General features: G+C 48.8%; 1 protein-coding gene across 1 annotated transcript in view; it reads right to left on the bottom strand.

The window, feature by feature from the left end:
* Positions 1-17,757, bottom strand: part of PPP2R2C (protein phosphatase 2 regulatory subunit Bgamma) — a 247,969-nt gene that overhangs the window by 213,177 nt on the left and 17,035 nt on the right. Inside the window, exon 2 of the mRNA XM_033213699.1 lies at positions 2,420-2,526. Within this exon, the coding sequence (XP_033069590.1) occupies positions 2,420-2,468 (49 nt within the window). The 5' untranslated portion in view covers positions 2,469-2,526. The remainder of the gene's footprint in view (positions 1-2,419; positions 2,527-17,757) is intronic.

Genomic DNA, 17,757 nt, shown 5'->3' with positions numbered 1-17,757 from the left:
CTGTTGACCTGGGTAGCCGTTACAAAGCAGGCTGCTCAGTGAAAAGGTATGTGTGAACGCACCTCCAATACACACACACATCCCAACACACACCCCAACACACACACATCCCAACACACACACACAACAAACATACCCCAAACACACACACCCCAACACGCACACACCCCAACACGCACACACCAACATACAGCAAAACACACACACATCCCAACACACACACACTCCAACACACACACCCCAATACACATACCCCAAACACACACACCCCAATACACACACCCCAACACGCACACATCAACATATAGCAAAACATACACATATCCCAATACACACACACCAATAAGCACACTACACAGCAACACATATGCCCCAACACACATACCCCAAACACACACCCCACTACACACACCCCAACACGCATACTCCAAACGCACACACACCAATACACACATCCCAACACACACACACCCCAACACACATACCCCAAACACACACCCCACTACACACACCCCAACACGCATACTCCAAACACACACACACCAATACACACACCCCAACACACACACACCAATACACACACCCCAACACACATACTCCAAACACACACACACCAATACACACATCCCAACACACACACACCCCAACACACATACCCCAAACACACACCCCACTACACACACCCCAACATGCATACTCCAAACACACACACACCAATACACACACCCCAACACACACACACCAATACACACACCCCAACACACATACTCCAAACCACACACACCAATACACACATCCCAACACACACACACCCCAACACACATACCCCAAACACACACACCCCACTACACACACCCCAACATGCATACTCCAAACACACACACACCATACACACACCCCAACACACACACACCAATACACACACCCCAACACACATACTCCAAACACACACACACCAATACACACATCCCAACACACACACACCCCAACACACATACCCCAAACACACATCCCACTACATACACTCCAACACGCATACTCCAAACACACACACATCAATACACACACCCCAACACGCACACATCAACATACAGCAAAACATACACATATCCCAACACACACACATACCAATAAGCACACCAACAGCAAAACACACACCCCAATACACACATACCCCAAACACACACACATACCCCAATACACACACATCCCAACACATATACCCCAAACACACACACACACCAACACATACACACATCAACAAGCACACACCAACACACACCAACATACACACCAACATACACATCAATACATACACTAACACACACACATACACACACACCAACACATACACATATCAACAAACACACACCAACACACACAAACACAATAAGCACACCACACAGCAACACACACATACCCCAACACACATACCCCAAACACATACACACCCCAATACATACACATATCAACACACAAACCAACACACACATCATACATCAACACATATGCTAACACACACCAACATACACACACACCAACACACACACAACACACACACCAACACATACACATATCAACAAACACACATCAACACACACACCCTAACACACATACTCCAACACACATACCAACACATACAGCACACATACATCAACAAACACATCAATACACACACCCCAACATACATACCCCACCATACAAACACATCAACACATACAACACACACATCCTAAACACACACATCAGCACACACACATCAGCACACACATATCAACATACACATATCAACACACACACTCCCAAACAGATACACACCAACATACACCCCCCAACACGCACAGCCCGCACACTCCCTTGGGTGCCTTCCTGCACCCTGTACTTCACGGTGACAACCCCATCTCCCCATGGCTGCCCTGGTTTTCTCACGGCACTCGCACCCAGTCGGGATCTAGTTAACAGATTGACTCTGTCTGTCTGGGTCTGCTGCTCAGTGTGAGCCTCAAGGGTCGTCGTCCACTTGCCCACTGCTGCGACCCCAGGGGCCAGCCTAGTGCTGGCCACGGCGGGCACTCAACACTGTTGGCCCAATGAGTAAACAATGCTCCTGGCCCCTGCCCCAGCTGCCTGACAAAGTGACCCTGCCACAGTCCACAAGGAGGTGGCGCATGAGGGGGGCCTCACCCATCGGCCCAGGAGACAGAGGCGGCGATGGGGGCTGGCGGGGTAGGGTCAGGGCCCAGGCGGCAGGAGCCAGGGTCGGGGGCCCAGGGGCCAAAGCAGGGGAAGGGCCAGATCCCAGCACGGTGGGGTCGGCTTCCCGCTGTCAGGCTGGCGCTGTGTCAGGCGCCTGCGACCCACAGCCCATGACCCCAAGCTCACCGGCGCTGCTGCCCGGCTATGAGAACGGGCTTCTTACCGGAAACTTCCATCAGCTGAGGTGGCCTCAACGTGTCCGCCTCACGCATCCTGAGAGAGGTGACTAACACAGGTCATTTCAAAAAAGGTCTTCTTTCTATTTTACTTCTATAATCAGAAAAAAAAACTACAGTTGAGCAATAAAAGAGCCTTGGTGCATGCATGCCGCCACACATCACATGCAACGCGAGCACCGCCACCCACGGCCACCCTGGCCGATGCCCAGCGCAGCTCCAGCCAGCCCTGGGCCGGAGTTGGAAACGCCTCCCTCCTCCCGGCTGCAGGAGCCACCTGAGCCTCAGCTTCCAAATCTGTGAAATGGGGACAACACACCACCTTCCCCTCGGGCTATTTTGGCCCCAAATGGGGTGACTCCTCCCCATCTCCCCTCTGTCATTTGTCTTCAAACCTCACCCCTCAGCAGCTATTTCCCCACAGCCTACGAAATCCCTCACTACGGACTCCAGGTCACTCCCCACTTAAAAACATGGAACTGGAAGCCCCTCCCCACCTCGCACAGTCCCACAGCCCACTCCGGCACAGGGGCAGCTTTTCCTGGCTGACTTCTGAGCCTTTGGATGAGAGTACATGGCTACTGAGGTCCCACTGCAGCTCAGCTGAACTATTGCCACCTCCAGGAAGGCTTCCCTGATGCCCTGTGGCAGGGACAACACCCCACACTGCAGTCCACTGAACTAATACTTACCTTGAGGTTGCTTGGCTGCCTTTATCACAGTGTTAGCCCTGCACCACCCCTACCCCTGACAGCTTCTTTCCAGCTCCTTCCATAGCATCTGACCATCATCTTTTCCCCACCTCACTCTGTGTAGCTTGAGGAAGAGATGAGGGTTCGGTAAATTATCAATAGACACTGAAGGAGAGCCTCTAAGCCTCAAGGTGAAGAATAGGAACTGTAAGCCCAGGATTATGATAGGAAGCATTGCTGTCTCAGGGGCACATAGAATTTTATGGGTAACTTCAAAGAAGGTAAGATATTTAGAGACGACTTTGAGTTTAACAGATTTCAACAACTAGCATGCACAGTGCACTTTCCTAGCTATGTAAAGAACTCTTACAAATAAACAAGAAGACAGAGATGAAAAGCTCAGTAGAAAAGTGAGAAAAGGAGACTCACAAGTCATTCACATAAAAAGAAACACACACAAAGAAAGAAAAAGAAACAATTCTTTAATTCATATAAGAAGAAAGGCAAGTGAAAAAAGATGTGTGCACTCTCATCATTTTAAAAGAATGTGAATTAAACCAGAAATGTTGCACTTTTCAAATATGGCAGTGACCAAAAAAAAAGGTCCTGCAGCCCATTCCCCACAGGAGTGATATCACTGTGGGAAGCCCCTCCTGTGCAGGGTGGGTGGGTGGAGAAGGGGTCACCTCCACAGGGGGCAATTTGACAATGTGAGGCTTCTCAATGCACAGGCCTCTTGTCTTCTAGGGATTCAGGTGTAAATCTCACTCTTGTGTCAAGAACAATCATTTCCAGTGTTGTTTGTAATGGCAAGTATTGGTAAATGACGTACATGGACATCAGCATGGACCTGGGGAAATAAGACATGGCCACCTATCAGTGGATGCTAAGCAACTGTTGAACAGAATGAGGCATTTCTATGTGTGTGTGCCAATATTGAAAGATAACAGGTCGGGCACGGTGGCTCACACCTGTAATCCCAGCACTTTCGGAGGCTGAGGTGGGCAGATCACCTGAGGTCAGGAGTCCGAGACCAGCCTGGCCAACACGGTGAAACTCTGTCTCTACTAAAATTACAAAAATTAGCCAGGCATGATGGTGGGCACCTGTAATCCCAGCTACCCAGGAGGCTGAGGCAAGAGAATCATTTGAACCCAGGAGATGGAGCTTGCAGTGAGCCAAGATCACTCCACTGCACTCCAGCCTGGGCAACAGAGCGAGACTCCCTCTCAAAAAAAAAAAAAAAAAAAAAAGGAAGAATGACATCAAAGGGGAAAAAATCAAGGTGCAGAACAGCATAGAGGTCTAAAAACAAAGGACACACGTAAATGCTCATCAGTGCAGAGAAATGTCCGGAGGATGCACAGGCAGTTACATGGGGAATGGCTCTGTGGTTGAAGGAAGAAGAGAGTGTACTTTTCAGTTCACCTCCTCTGTTTGGTTCAACCGTTAATTTTTACACACCATCTAAAACTTTGTTTTTAGTGGCACGGCAATTTACAGATTAGCCCTTTCCATAAATATTATTCAGCCCGAAAAAAAGAATAAAATTCTGACACATGCTGCAATGTAGACGAACCTTGAAAATATTATGCTAAAGAAAATAAACCAGTGGCAAAAGGACAAATACTGTGTGATTCCACTTATATTCATAGAGACAGGAAGTGAAATGGGGGTTACCAGGGCTGGGGTTGCAGAGAGTTGGTGTTAATGGGTACAAAGAAAAAGCTCCGGTGACGGGTCGTGGAGATGCTTGCACAACAATGGGGATGTACCGGATGCCACTGAATTAGACATCGAAAATGTTTAAAATGATTAGTTTTGTGTTATGTATATTTTACCATATTAAAAACAATCCAAAAAAAAGTTCTGCATTCGTCATTCCATTTAATCTTCCGGGGGTCACTGAGGCGGGCACCCCTACAAGTTGAATGACTTGTCTCAGGTCCCACGGCTGGGACGTCAGATTTGGGAATCAAATCCAGATTCCCCTCTTCCTGGCTCTTTACCCCACCCCACGGCCGCTTCCTCGGGGTAGAGATATCGGCATGTTGAGGTGCCCGCCGCCCATCTGCCAAGTTCCACCGACACACAGGTGCATTGAGCCAAGTTCATCGCCCCCGGCGACGGGAACGTTTCAGAGCAAAACGGAAACATACGAGGATGATTTAACAATCTGTGTTATGATGGCGCTAAACACACCCAGTGGTGGGAAGGGAACAAAACCACCTGCTATTTTCACTAGGCAAAGAAAAAGGGGATGAGGTCACGTCATCTTCCAAACGCCAATAACGCGGCAAATGAAATTGTGAAATAAAACCTCAAGTCATCCGCTGTGGCAGCAGATGCTCCCTTGGCCGAAGGGGCTCGGGGTTCAGCCTTGGAGCGGTGGCACCACCCACACCACGGGCTACGTGCGTGAAAGAGCCGGCCGCGAATGCAGTCTGTCCCTCTAACTTGTTCTCGTTACAAAGGCAGCAGACGCGAGGAGCTGGCCGCTCCCGCACCGTCGTGCAATGTCCTCCCCACCCTGCTGCTTGAGCTCCTCGTGGGCAGGGACCCTGTCAGCCTATCACTGCTGTTTCCCGGCACCTGCTCAGAGCAGGTGCTCCACAAACATTGAGCCCGTTACACAGTGAGTGATTTATTATGTAGCTCAAACCTACTTCTGACTTTCCATCAGGAAGGGCTGGATTACTTCCTCCTAAAATCTGCATGCTGTGGTCTTCAGCCCTAGAACCTCAGGATGTGATTGTATTTGGAAATAGGGTAGTTGCAGATGAAATGCATTGAGATGGCATCATGAAGCCGAGTCCCTAATCCAACATGTCTGACGTCCTTCCAAAAAGAAGAGAGGGCGGCAATGTGGACACACAGACAGGCACACGCAGGGAGAGTGCTGTGGGAGGATGGAGGCTGAGGTTGGGATGAGGCTTCCACAAGCCAGGGAGCAGCAAAGTTGTGGGCAAAGCACCAGAAGCCAGGAGAAGAGACTGGGACAGATTCCCCCCATAGCCCTCAGAGGGCACCAACCCTGCCCACACTGTGAACTTGGACTTCTGGCCTCCAGAACTGGGGACAATACATTTCTGTCGTCTTAAACCAGCCAGTCTGTGGACTTCGCTCTGGTGGCCACAGGGGACTCACACATGTACTATGTGGCCCTTCACCAGTCTCTCTCCCAAGTCGAGCGTAACCTCCAGACTATTTCAATGACCGAGCTTTATAATATGTTGTAACAACACGGAGGACGATTCCTGACACTGCTTGCCTTCTCTCCTTTAAAAAAAAAATTAAAAATCTACCATTCTGAAAGTTCTTCTCAAACCCAGACTACAGAAGCACCTGCCGACCGGGCAGTGGTCAAGGCGGACAAGTGTGCAGGGAAATGGAAGAATCAGATCCGGGGTTTGCTGAGTGTCCCTGCAGGCGGAAGCTGCACTAGGCATTCCTGATTACTCTCGCTTAGCCTCACTACAACCTTGCGGGCGATACAGGAGTCTCCCCATTTGACAAGTGAGGTCACCAAGGCACAGGAACTAGGTCTCTCCAAGGGCGTGCAGCTGTGTAGGTAGAGAAGTCTGGGTCCTAACCACCGTGCCATCCTGTTCCACTAGAGAAGGCAGAAACTGGCCACGTGGCCACCTGCCCCAGGCCCATGGGGACCCTGCAGATAGCCCTGTCCTGCTTTATCGCCTGACTCCAGTGACACCAAGCTTCTCACTTTAAAGCATACGCAGTCTTTAATCAGAGCTTTATTGAGGCATGAGCCATATACCATACACTTTACTTTTCAAAGTCTACAATTCAGTAGTTTTAGTATATTCACAGAGCTGTGCAGCGTTCACCATGATTTACTTTTAAAATATTTCATCACCCCAAAAAGAAACCACATGTTCATTAGTGGTCATTCTCCAAGCCCCTAACCCCTGGTAACCACTAATCTGCTTTTTGTCTCTATGAATTTTCTGATTATGAACATTTTGTATAAATGGAGTTATACACTATGTGGTCTTTTGTATGTAGCTTCTTTCACTTAACATGATGTGTTCAAGGTTCAGTGACACTGTAGTGTGTGGCAGGTCTTCCTTCCTTTTCAGGACTGTATAATACTCCACTGTATGGATAGACCACATTTTGTTTACCCATTCGTCAGGTGATGGACATTTGGGTTGTTTTCATTTTTGGCTACTATGAATAGTGCCACCATGAACATTCGTGTGTACCTTTTTGTATGGGTGGATGTCTTCAATTCTCTTGGGTAGATGCCTAGGAGTAGAACTGCTGGGTCATGAGATAAATCTATGTTTAACCTTTTGAGGAACTGCCCAACTACTTTCCAAAGTGGCTACACCATTTCATGTTCCCACCACAGTGCATGAGGGCTCCACACACGTGGTTTCTGCATGAAGATGGATGTGCTCAGAATGGCCTTTCCTTGTGCATCAGGGAGAGACTGACGGGGATACATGGAAAGGAAGCAAAAATCTCCATTTGGGCTTCCCGGCCTGTGTCAGTTAGGAGCTGTGTTGAAAGCTAAGAAGAAATGTAGTGTTTTATAAAATAAAGCCAGAGACCAGCAACCCAGCACTGGAGCAGAACTCTGTATTGTGGTTAAGGCTCCAGGTCCCGTCTGTCTATCTGCTTCTTCATCCTTAACCTATGGTGTCCTCAAGTCACTTCATGATTACAAAATGACTGCCATTGCTCCAGCCATCACATTCCAGACAAGAAGAAAACAAGGGAAAGTGCAGGTGCCAGCTGAGTCATTCTCTGTGGAGGATCTTTCCCAAAAGCCCTACCCAGTGATCTCAGCTTATGTCCCATTGGTTAGAACTGGGTCCCATGATCACCTCTGCTGAATTACAGACCTGGGAATATGAATTTCAGCCGCACACACAGCCCCCTGATTTAAGTCACGGCTGTTAGCCAGAAATCCAGGAATAATGGATATTGGGAAGGCAACCAGCATTGTCCTATGCTCCATTCTCCAAAATAGCTGCCACCTGAGGGTTGCAGCACTCGGGAGTTGCTGGAATACAGGTCAAGATTAATTAATTAATTAATATCTGTTTCTTTCTGCCTACTGTCCATCACGTAGGTTCCCTGTCACACAGGAGCGCTGGAGCAGAGGTGGACAGAGTGGTCAGATCCTCAAAAACCCTGCCCTGACCAGATCAGACCCTTACAAGGGACCATGAGTCATTCTTTCTGTTTGTTTGTTTGTTTGTTGAGACAGAGTCTCACTCTGTCACCCTGGCTGGAGTGCAATGGTGTGATCTCAGCTCACTGCAATCTCCGCCTCCCAAAGCAATTCTCGTGCCTCAGCCTCCAGAGTAGCTGGGATTACAGACACCCGCCACCACACCCAGCTAATTTGTGTATTTTTAGTAGAGTTGGCCAGGCTGGTCTCAAACTCCTAGCCTCAAGTGATCCGCCCACCTCGGCCTCCCAAAGGGCCGGGATTACAGGCGTGAGCCACTGTGCCCAGCCATGTGAGTCATTTTCTAACTTTAAAAAAAGGGAGGAGGGGAACCAAGTAGAATCCCTGAGAAGGCAGTAAACTGCTGACTGAGCTGCTGATTCCCTCGCCACATAGGTGCCGTCATCTAACCAATATTTCTCAAAGACCTAGCGTGGGCTAAGCTGCCAGGTGCTTTAAGGGATTCATGACAAATTGTTCACAGCCCCTGTCCTTTATCCAGGAGCTAAGTCAAATGCACTCGTGATAATGATAAAAGACCACAGTACCCTCCAAAAGGGACAGTGACATTCTACAGAGCTCAGGGAACAGTGTGCTCACTTCCACCCACCACATGAACAAACTGAAGCCCAGCAGTAACCCCTGGAGATCTGCACTAAACAGGGCACACCGCAGGCAGAGGCCACACTGTAGGCCTCGTGGATGCTCCCCCAAACCTCACGATCATCTTCGAAAAGATTAATAAAGTAAACAAACCTCCAGCAACATTAACTAAGGAAGAATGAATTTGACAGGACAGAACACATTACAGAGATTTAAAAGATAATGCGAGAATGGCTGGGCGCGTGTCTCACGCCTGTATCCCAGCACTTTGGGAGGCTAAAGTGGGCGAATCACCTGAAGTCAGGAGTTCAAGACCAGCCTGGCCAACATGGTGAAACCCCGTCTCTACGAAAAATACAAAAAATTAGCCAGGCGTGGTGGCGTGGCGGTGGGTACCTGTACCCAGCTACTAGGGAGGCTGAGGCAGGGATAATTGCTTGAACCTGGGAGGCAAACGTTGCAGTGAGCCAAGATCACACCACTGAACTCCCCCTGGGTGACAGGGCAAGGCTCTGTCTCAAAAAAAAAAAGAAAAAAAGGAAAAAAAATGCTAGATTATTGTGAAAACTTAGAAGAAACAGATAAATTTCTAGAAAAACACAGCTCACCAACACTGACACGACAAGAAATAGAGAACCAGACTTTGTGCTTCCACCGTAAAGTTTCAGTGAAAAAGTCACAACCTTAGATATTTGCAACCGGTATGAACTCAGGATTCATGTGCAGAATGTATTAGAAGGAAAAAAACGTTGTAATCAATTTTTGGAAAACAACCCAACAGGAAGAAAAGCAAGGAGGGTCTGAGTCCCAAAGACCAGAGACATGTTTGGCCGGCAGAGCGGGCTCAGGGAGGGGCCGCCCAGACGCCCCGCAAGGAGGGATTTTTGCCGCAGCAGGCGGGGTGCTGTCAGGAGACACCTGCAGAGTAGCTCGCCTCCTGTGACTGGGCAAGCGTGAAGAAGCAGCCATCTGGGCCCAAGGCAGGATGGCGTGGACACACCACCGCAGCCCCTCAGCCGCTCACAGTCAGCCACAGCTGTCACTGGACTGCAACTCGGCTCAGCTTTCCCTCTGCCCAATCCTGCTGCCTTCCCTCACCAATCAGGCGTGGACTCCAAGAGCACCTCCTGATCCACACCCCACACACTGAATTCCAGCTCAGCCTCTGTCTCCTACGGGTCAACCAGGGCGGCCCATGAACACGGTCACCAAAAAAACAACAATGGCAACGGTTAAAAAAAAACCAACAAATACCAGGCCAGGCGCGGTGGTTCACACCTGTAATCCCAGTACTTTGGGCGGCCGAGGTGGGTGGATCATGAGGTCAGGAGTTCGAGACCAGCCTGACCAACCTGGCCAAACCCCTTCTCTACTAAAAATACAAAAATTAGCTGGGCATGGTGGTGGGTGCCTATAATCCCAGCTACTCAGCAGGCTGAGGCAGGAGAATCGCTTGAACCAGGGAGGCAGAGGTTGCAGTGAGCTGAGATCGCACCACTGCACTCCAGCCTGGGCGACAAAACAAGATTCCGTCTCAAAACAAAACAAACAAATAAACAAAAAACAAATACCAGTTCTTGGCAAAGGCACAGAGCTGGAGGGCCACTTTGCAGAACAGTTTGAAAGGACCTGGTAAAGCTGAACAGACACGTGTTCTCTGGGCCGCTAAGTCTGTCCCTGGGCATCTGCCCTACAGAAATTCCTGAAATGCCAAAAAGAAGGAACCACCCAACATCCGTCAGCAGTGACACAGGTACACACTGCGACATATTTACAAAACGAAATGCCACAGAGCAGGGAAATGAGCGACCTTCAGCAGCACATGGCATCGTGTGAGAAACCTTCACAAAGAGGGCGGGCGCGGTGGCTCACACCTGTAATCCCAGCACTTTGGGAGGCCGAGGCGGGAGGATCACTTGAGCTCAGAAGTTTGAGACCATCCTGGGCAACACAGTGAGACCCCTTCTCTACTAAAAATTTTGTTTTAAATAGCTGAGTATGGTGGTGTGCACCAGGAGTCCCAGCTATTCAGGAGGCTGAGTTGAGAAGATCACCTGAGCCCAGGAGGTCGAGGCTGCAGTGAGCCATGATCATGCCACTGCACTCCAGCCTGGGTGACAGAGAGAAACACAGTCGAAAGAAAGAAAGAAAGGAAGGAAGGAAGGAAGGAAGGAAGGAAGGAAGGAAGGAAGAAAGAAAAGAAAGAAAAGAAAGGAAGAAAGGAAGAAAGGAAGAAAGAAAGAAAGAAAGAAAGAAGAAGAAAGAAAGAAGAAAGAAAGAAAGAAAGAAGGAAGAAGAAGGAAGGAAGGAAGAAGGAAAGAAAGAAGGAAAGAAAGAAGGAAAGAAGGAAAGAAAGAAAGAAGAAGGAAGGAAGGAAGGAAGGAAGGAAGAAGGAAGGAAGGAAAGGGGGAGAGAGAGAGAGAGAGAAGAGAGAGAGAAGGAAGGAAGGAAGGAAAGAGGGAGGGAGGAAGGAAGGAAGGAAAGAAAGAGGGAGGGAGGGAGGGAAAGAAGGAAGGAAGGAAGGAAGGAAGGAAGGAAGGAAGGAAGGAAGGAATCTTCAAACACAATGTTAGATGGCCAAAAGCAAGGCCTGCTCTCTGATTTTATTTAAATTGCAAATGCAGGCAACACTAACCAATACATTGTGTAGCAACACCAAAACTAAGGTAAAGCCAGAGATCGCTGATCCAGTTCCCTTAGAACATAGGTGTACAATCTTTCAGCTTCTGCAAGCCACACATAAAATATACTAACACTAACGATAATTGTCTTGGGCCACACATAAAATAGACTAACACTAACGACAGCTGATGAGCTAAAAAAAAAAAAAACTCATGTTTTAAGAAAGTTTACAAATTTCTGTTGAGCTGCATTCAAAGCCATCCTGGGTCACATGCAGCCCTCAGACCCCAGGTTGGACCAGCTTGCCTTAAATGGTGGAGTGGATGAACTCCCAATGGAGGGCCACTGGGGGCTTCTAACATCCTAGAATGTTCTATTCTCTCTCTTAGCGTGGATGGTGGGTGCACAGATATTCATTTCTCGATTTTGCTTAGGCTAGACATGTGGATTACGTACGTTATGAATAACACAGCAGGTCTAACAGACCCCAGAGAGTGGACCAAAGCAGGAAGTCGTCCCTGTGCGGAGGAAACAGAAATGATCATTCCGTACTCTTTATTTTAGCCCTGGCTGGAGAAAACATCACCAGGGTCAGATGTGACAGAGGAATGAGACCGCAGAGCTGCCGTGAGAGACCAAGCCAGGGCCAGCCAGGACTTTCTGCCAAACTATTACAGAAAAGGTGAGGGAATATTTACACACCCAGGACCCTGTGGTGGATATTAAAGCTCTACTGTAATCCGTATCTTGTCCTAAAGATAAGCTTCCCTCTAGAACTGTTTGCTGAGAAGGCATCAAGCTTTCCTTAAGATGGAGAAGTTTATACACAATAATCCCAATGACTGTTGAACCTGAGACCACATTATGCTGTTAAAGGATGCTACGGTTATTGAAACACTTGTTTTAGAAAAAAATGTTTGTAGATTTGAACTCTGGAGTTTTGTCTAGTGAGGGTGGTTTGCCCACCACCCTGCCAGGCGCTTAACTCTCTGAAGCATTGCTGATGTCTCTCTACTTAACCTACAAAAGAACCACAGACACTTCTTTTTTTTTTTTTTTTTTTTTTTTTTTTTTTTTTTTTGAGGCGGAGTCTCGCTCTGTCGCCCGGACTGGAGTGCAGTGACCGGATCTCAGCTCACTGCAAGCTCCGCCTCCCGGGTTTACGCCATTCTCCTGCCTCAGCCTCCCGAGTAGCTGGGACTACAGGCGCCCGCCACCTCGCCCGGCTAGTTTTTTTTTTGTATTTTTAGTAGAGACGGGGTTTCACTGTGTTAGCCAGGATGGTCTCGATCTCCTGACCTCGTGATCCGCCCGTCTCGGCCTCCCAAAGTGCTGGGATTACAGGCTTGAGCCACCGCGCCCGGCCCACAGACACTTCTTAACCCGGCCAAAGGCAGGTTTCTTTCTTAGAAAACCTCCCCTAAAAAATGAAAGCATACAGTGGATGCTCAGGGGGTGTGGCAGAGCTGATGTGGTTCTCACACCTGTCCTGGGAAGGTGGAAAGCAGAGGATCACGCCCTCTCATGGTTCCCGAGAGCCTCGCATCTGGGCCTGGCGTTGTCCCCACAGTGAGCTGTAGCTCTGGCCCCCACATCCCAGGAGTAGGGTGAGGCTCAGGAGACACCACCAGTGAACCAGCTTTGAAACTGCAGAGGGCAATTCAGATGGGGAGGCCTCTGCTCTTCCTCTTTTCAACCAACCAGGAAGGCTCCACCTCCTTCCAATCTTCTCCCCAACCTGGACAGCAGATGAGTCTGTCTTTTCCCAAAGACCAAATTCCTTCTCTGGGGAAGCAGGGTTTTTTTCCTACTGAGGAGATGCCACGGAGCAGGTCACAAGGCTCAGAGGCCCCTCCCAAACAGAAGCCCAGACGCTACTTTGTGGGAACAGTGCCCAGCACTGCTGCCCTGATGCACACTGGCTGCTGGAAAAGGCATCACAGGTTTCTCCCCTGATGTCAGCTGCTAGCAGGAGAGCTGGCCAAGGGACCCCTGAGAACCAGGAGAGCTGTCCAAGGGACCCCTGAGAACCATGCTTAACCAAGCGGCTGACATGGAGACAGGGAAGCAGCTAGGGGCCACCCAGCTTGTCACATAAAGCATGAGTGCGGAGTGCCGGGAAACAGGCTCCCTTCCCCTGCCTATCCTGCTACCCATGACCTCACACCCCGGGCCTGGACATCCAGTTGCCACCTCGTGACCATGAGCAAGAAAGCCACACCTAAGATACTGCCCCAAGCAGTACTGGGAGTGGTAAAGCTGAGCATGTTTCTTCTACATGGGTCTGCTCTCCATAATAGCCACGAGAAATCTCATCTCTGACTTCCTAGGCCCCCGAGCTGAGCTGTCAACACAGCAGCCTTCACTCATCCAAGGATCTGCCTTCAGTGGAAGACCCTCAAGTCCCCAGAGTGGATTGCTCCCAAGGAAGGGAAAAAGAAGCCCAGTGTCCCCCCACCCAACCATTCTCACCCTGGCCCCATTCGTTTACTGAAGGACAAGAACAAGGCTCAGAGAAAGACGGTCTGGTCCAGGGCTGAGCTTGGCAGAGCGGGAAGACACTGGAACCTGGTTCCTGTTGGCCTCACCCAGCCAAGCCATGAGTTCTGGATGGCAGACCCCTTGCCTTTTATGGTGAAAATGTTTTTGCAGCCCTATCTCTTTCAGTTCCAGCTACCAGAAGTCCATCTAGTCAATTTTCCTCCTACTTGTAGCTGAATGCTTTCCTAGTTTATTATTATTATTAATTTTGTTTTTAGAGATGGTGTCTTGCTCTGTTGCCCAGGTTGGAGTGCAGTGGCATGATCACGACTCACTGCAGCCCCAAACTCCTGGGCTCAAGCAATCCTCCCAACTCAGCCTCCCAAGTAGCTGGGATTAGAGGTGTGGACCACCATGCCCAGCTAATGTTTTGTTTTATCTTTTTTTTTTTTTTAGAGACAGGATCTCACTATGTTGCCCAGGCTGGTCTCTAACTCCTGGCCTCAAGTGATCCTCCTGCCTTGGTCTCCCAATGTGTTGGGATTACAAGAGTGAGCCAGCACACCTGGCCCCAAAAGCATTCCTAAATGGTATGTGATTATTTGCACAAAGTGTCCCCCTGTGCTCAGGCAGAAAAGGAGGAAGTGTAAGCGAGAGTCTTCCCCTTGAAATAAAAAAACCGCCGGTCACAGCTAACACCCTTCTCCCTGTGCTCTGCAAGTATGGATGCCCCAAAGGAGCAAGTTAACACAAACTCCCAGAAGCAAACCAATGCTACAACTGGAAAACAATGTCCCTGTCACTGCACATTTAGGTTGATTCCAGGTTTACTTTGTGTTGTTCCTACTGTCAAATAATTCTGCAGCGAATTTAGGCAGAAGGAGTTTTTTTAATTTTTAAAATAATTTCCTCAGGATAAATCCCCAAGAGTGTAAATGCAGTGTCAGGAAGGATGACAATTTTTTCCAGTGCCTGCTGCCTAATGCCAGGCCCATTCTCAAAGGGGACCCCACAGCCTGGGGCTCTCCTGGGCTTACCCTCGCCATAACAGTACCAGGAGATATGTTATTGATCAAAGAACATAGATCTGAAAAAGTCAGGCCTATTGCCTCCTCCAGGCATTTAGGAAAAGCTCACATAGTTTTCAGGGATTTGTTAAAAATTCATTTCGGAAGCTCTACCAGTGCACCAGTATTTCAACAAATGCCTAAGTAACAACAAAATGACTGAAATCATGTTATAATTCATCATAGTAGCAGTGGAGCTCAAAATCAATAAGTTAATTTACCTCCACTAACAAGGTGCTTTAGAGGCACAAGTGAGTACAAAATCAAATGCCTGAAAGGTGCAGGCCATGAGGGACCAGGCATGTCAGAAGACTAATCACTAAAAATTACTGTCTAAGTCTCAGGGGTAATAAAGTCAGGCATGTTTCTTTTATGTAAGTATCTTTTCCATGACACCCATGAGGCTCAAGGCAGAGAACTAGACACCAAGGAACAGGCTCTGGGCCAAGGTCGGGGGCCTGGTTCCCATCCCAGCTCAGATATGAAGGCACTCAGAAATTCTGAGCCAGTGACTACACCTATCTGGCCTCAGTTTCTCCTATAGAATCTCTGAGCAACTCTCTTCTTCTAAGAATTCCCCAATTCCATGCCTGATTCTTGTTAGCTGGGGCACCTCGGGTGGGCAGTTTCATTCTTCAGGGCCTCAATTTCTTCAGCCGTAAAGTAAACACAGTAAGGCAATGTTTGCTTCCCTCTTAGGGTCATGATATGGATTCAAACAAGATATTGCAGCAAAATCAGTATTTTGCTGACCAACATCTACTGTTGATTTAGCTACAAAGGGTTGTGGTGAATAGAGGTAGAAAGCTATGGAAAGCAATGCTCCAGCACCACAGGTCCCTGGGGGTAGTGTGGGCCTGGGGGTGCAGTTTCCCGAGAAGCATTCAGAGATGGAGTTATGGGGACCCACAAAGCATAGAGCCAACATGTGGCTAAACGAGAGGCCCTGAGAATGATAGTAGCAGCTGTCACTGACTTAGCATCAATGGTGCACTGGCCACTGTATTCAGAGCTTTGGCGACATATCCATGGGAACCCTGCAAGGTCAGGTTTAAGGTCAGGATGTTCCATAGAGGAAGGCATAAGATTTCAAGGGTGGCTGCAGTGCAGCCAGAGTCAAACAGGTGGTCACAGGCAAGGCAGGGTTGAGCTGGACATCACATCTCCTGACCTCACACCTGGGAGGGGCACTGGAGGGGCCCCTGACACAGCATGTGCTTTTTAAAAAGTACTAGTAGTGGTCATAGCATTAGGAATAATAGTATCTTGAGATTACTAAAATCTGCAGCGTTTCATTAATCCTCACAATAACTTCTTAGAGGAGCCGTGGTTATCATTCCTATTTAACAAATGAGAAAAACCAAGGCTCAGGGATGTGCAGTGACTAGCCCAGGGCCACACAGCTGGTGAGTGGCAGATTCGGACAAAGCCTTCCCAGGCCTGCACCCTCCACTAAGCATCTCAGCCGTCCCTTCTGTTTCCAACCTCAGGGATGCTAAGGTTGGGGACCACATCTTGGGAATATAGAACAGTATATATCTTAGACCGAAAGGTGTGTTTGTTTTCAAAGGACAGAAAACAGGGCTGAAGCCCGCAGGAGCTCCCGGGCCCATCATGTGCTCCACCCGCTTTCAGAATTTCAGCACCAGGAACAGCGACGGACTTAAATCATGGCGCCCTCTGGTGGTCGTTATGAGAAAGGGCAAGCCGTGAAGCGGGCACTCTGCCGAGGGTCACCCCCAAATTTTTGGAAAAGGATGGGGACCAAAGATGGAAGAGGGGAGAAAAGGAAAGAGGGGAGGAAAGAGAGACGGGAAGAAGAGCAACACCTAATGGCCCCCAAGCACAGGTAGCAGACAGCCTCTCAATGCTCCCAACGGCTCACATTCACCTGATAACCTGGGGTTGGGGGAGCATTTGGGGGAAACGTGCAACTCAGAACTTGGCCTATGAAAACATTTACTCATCTTCAAAACATGGAGTCACTCTGATTCGACGATTATCAAGATTTTGCCACACTTGCTTCATCTCTCCCTTTTTTTCTCTTGCCTATTTTTTCTCCACTGGAGATTTTAAAGTAAAATCACGCCCTTACACTTCAGCATGCATCTCTAAAAATATGGGCACTTCCTTACATAACCAAAATGCCATTATCACACCTAACAAAGCAACAATAGCTTCTTGGAATCATCTAGTAGAGTCCCTAATCTAACTTCCCTGAGTGTTTCGGTGAAGCCATGAGAAGGGCTGATAAGGAAGCTAACCAAGGAAATAGCAGATCTCGCCCCGACCCACTGGTCACCCTGTGCTCCAGTACCCGTGGGAACACCAGACACTGGTGCCTTCTGGCAGGATGCACTGGGAAGCCCACCTGACCAATAAAAACCAGCATTCCTGCCAAGAAAAACAGGCTGAGGCTCAATCCAATTAAAGCTCTGCGGATTTCTGATTATGAAAATAGAGGGGCTAGAGGGAAGTGCCCAGGGACACCACAGGGAAGCCATAGGTACATCCAGAAGGCAGTACCTTCTACAGGATAAAGGACCCAGCACCTGCATTGGCCTGGGGCATGTGCAAAGGGGATCTTTCAACCAGTGGTGCGAAACAACTGGACATCCATATGCAAAAAACACAATGGACACAGCCTCTCACCTCAG

The sequence above is a fragment of the Trachypithecus francoisi genome, unplaced genomic scaffold, assembly GCF_009764315.1.
Source record: "Trachypithecus francoisi isolate TF-2019V2 unplaced genomic scaffold, Tfra_2.0 Lachesis_group1, whole genome shotgun sequence".
Lineage (NCBI taxonomy): Eukaryota > Metazoa > Chordata > Mammalia > Primates > Cercopithecidae > Trachypithecus > Trachypithecus francoisi.
The sequence above is the reverse complement of the archived record's forward strand: the minus strand, read 5'-3'. Positions and strand labels throughout refer to the sequence as shown.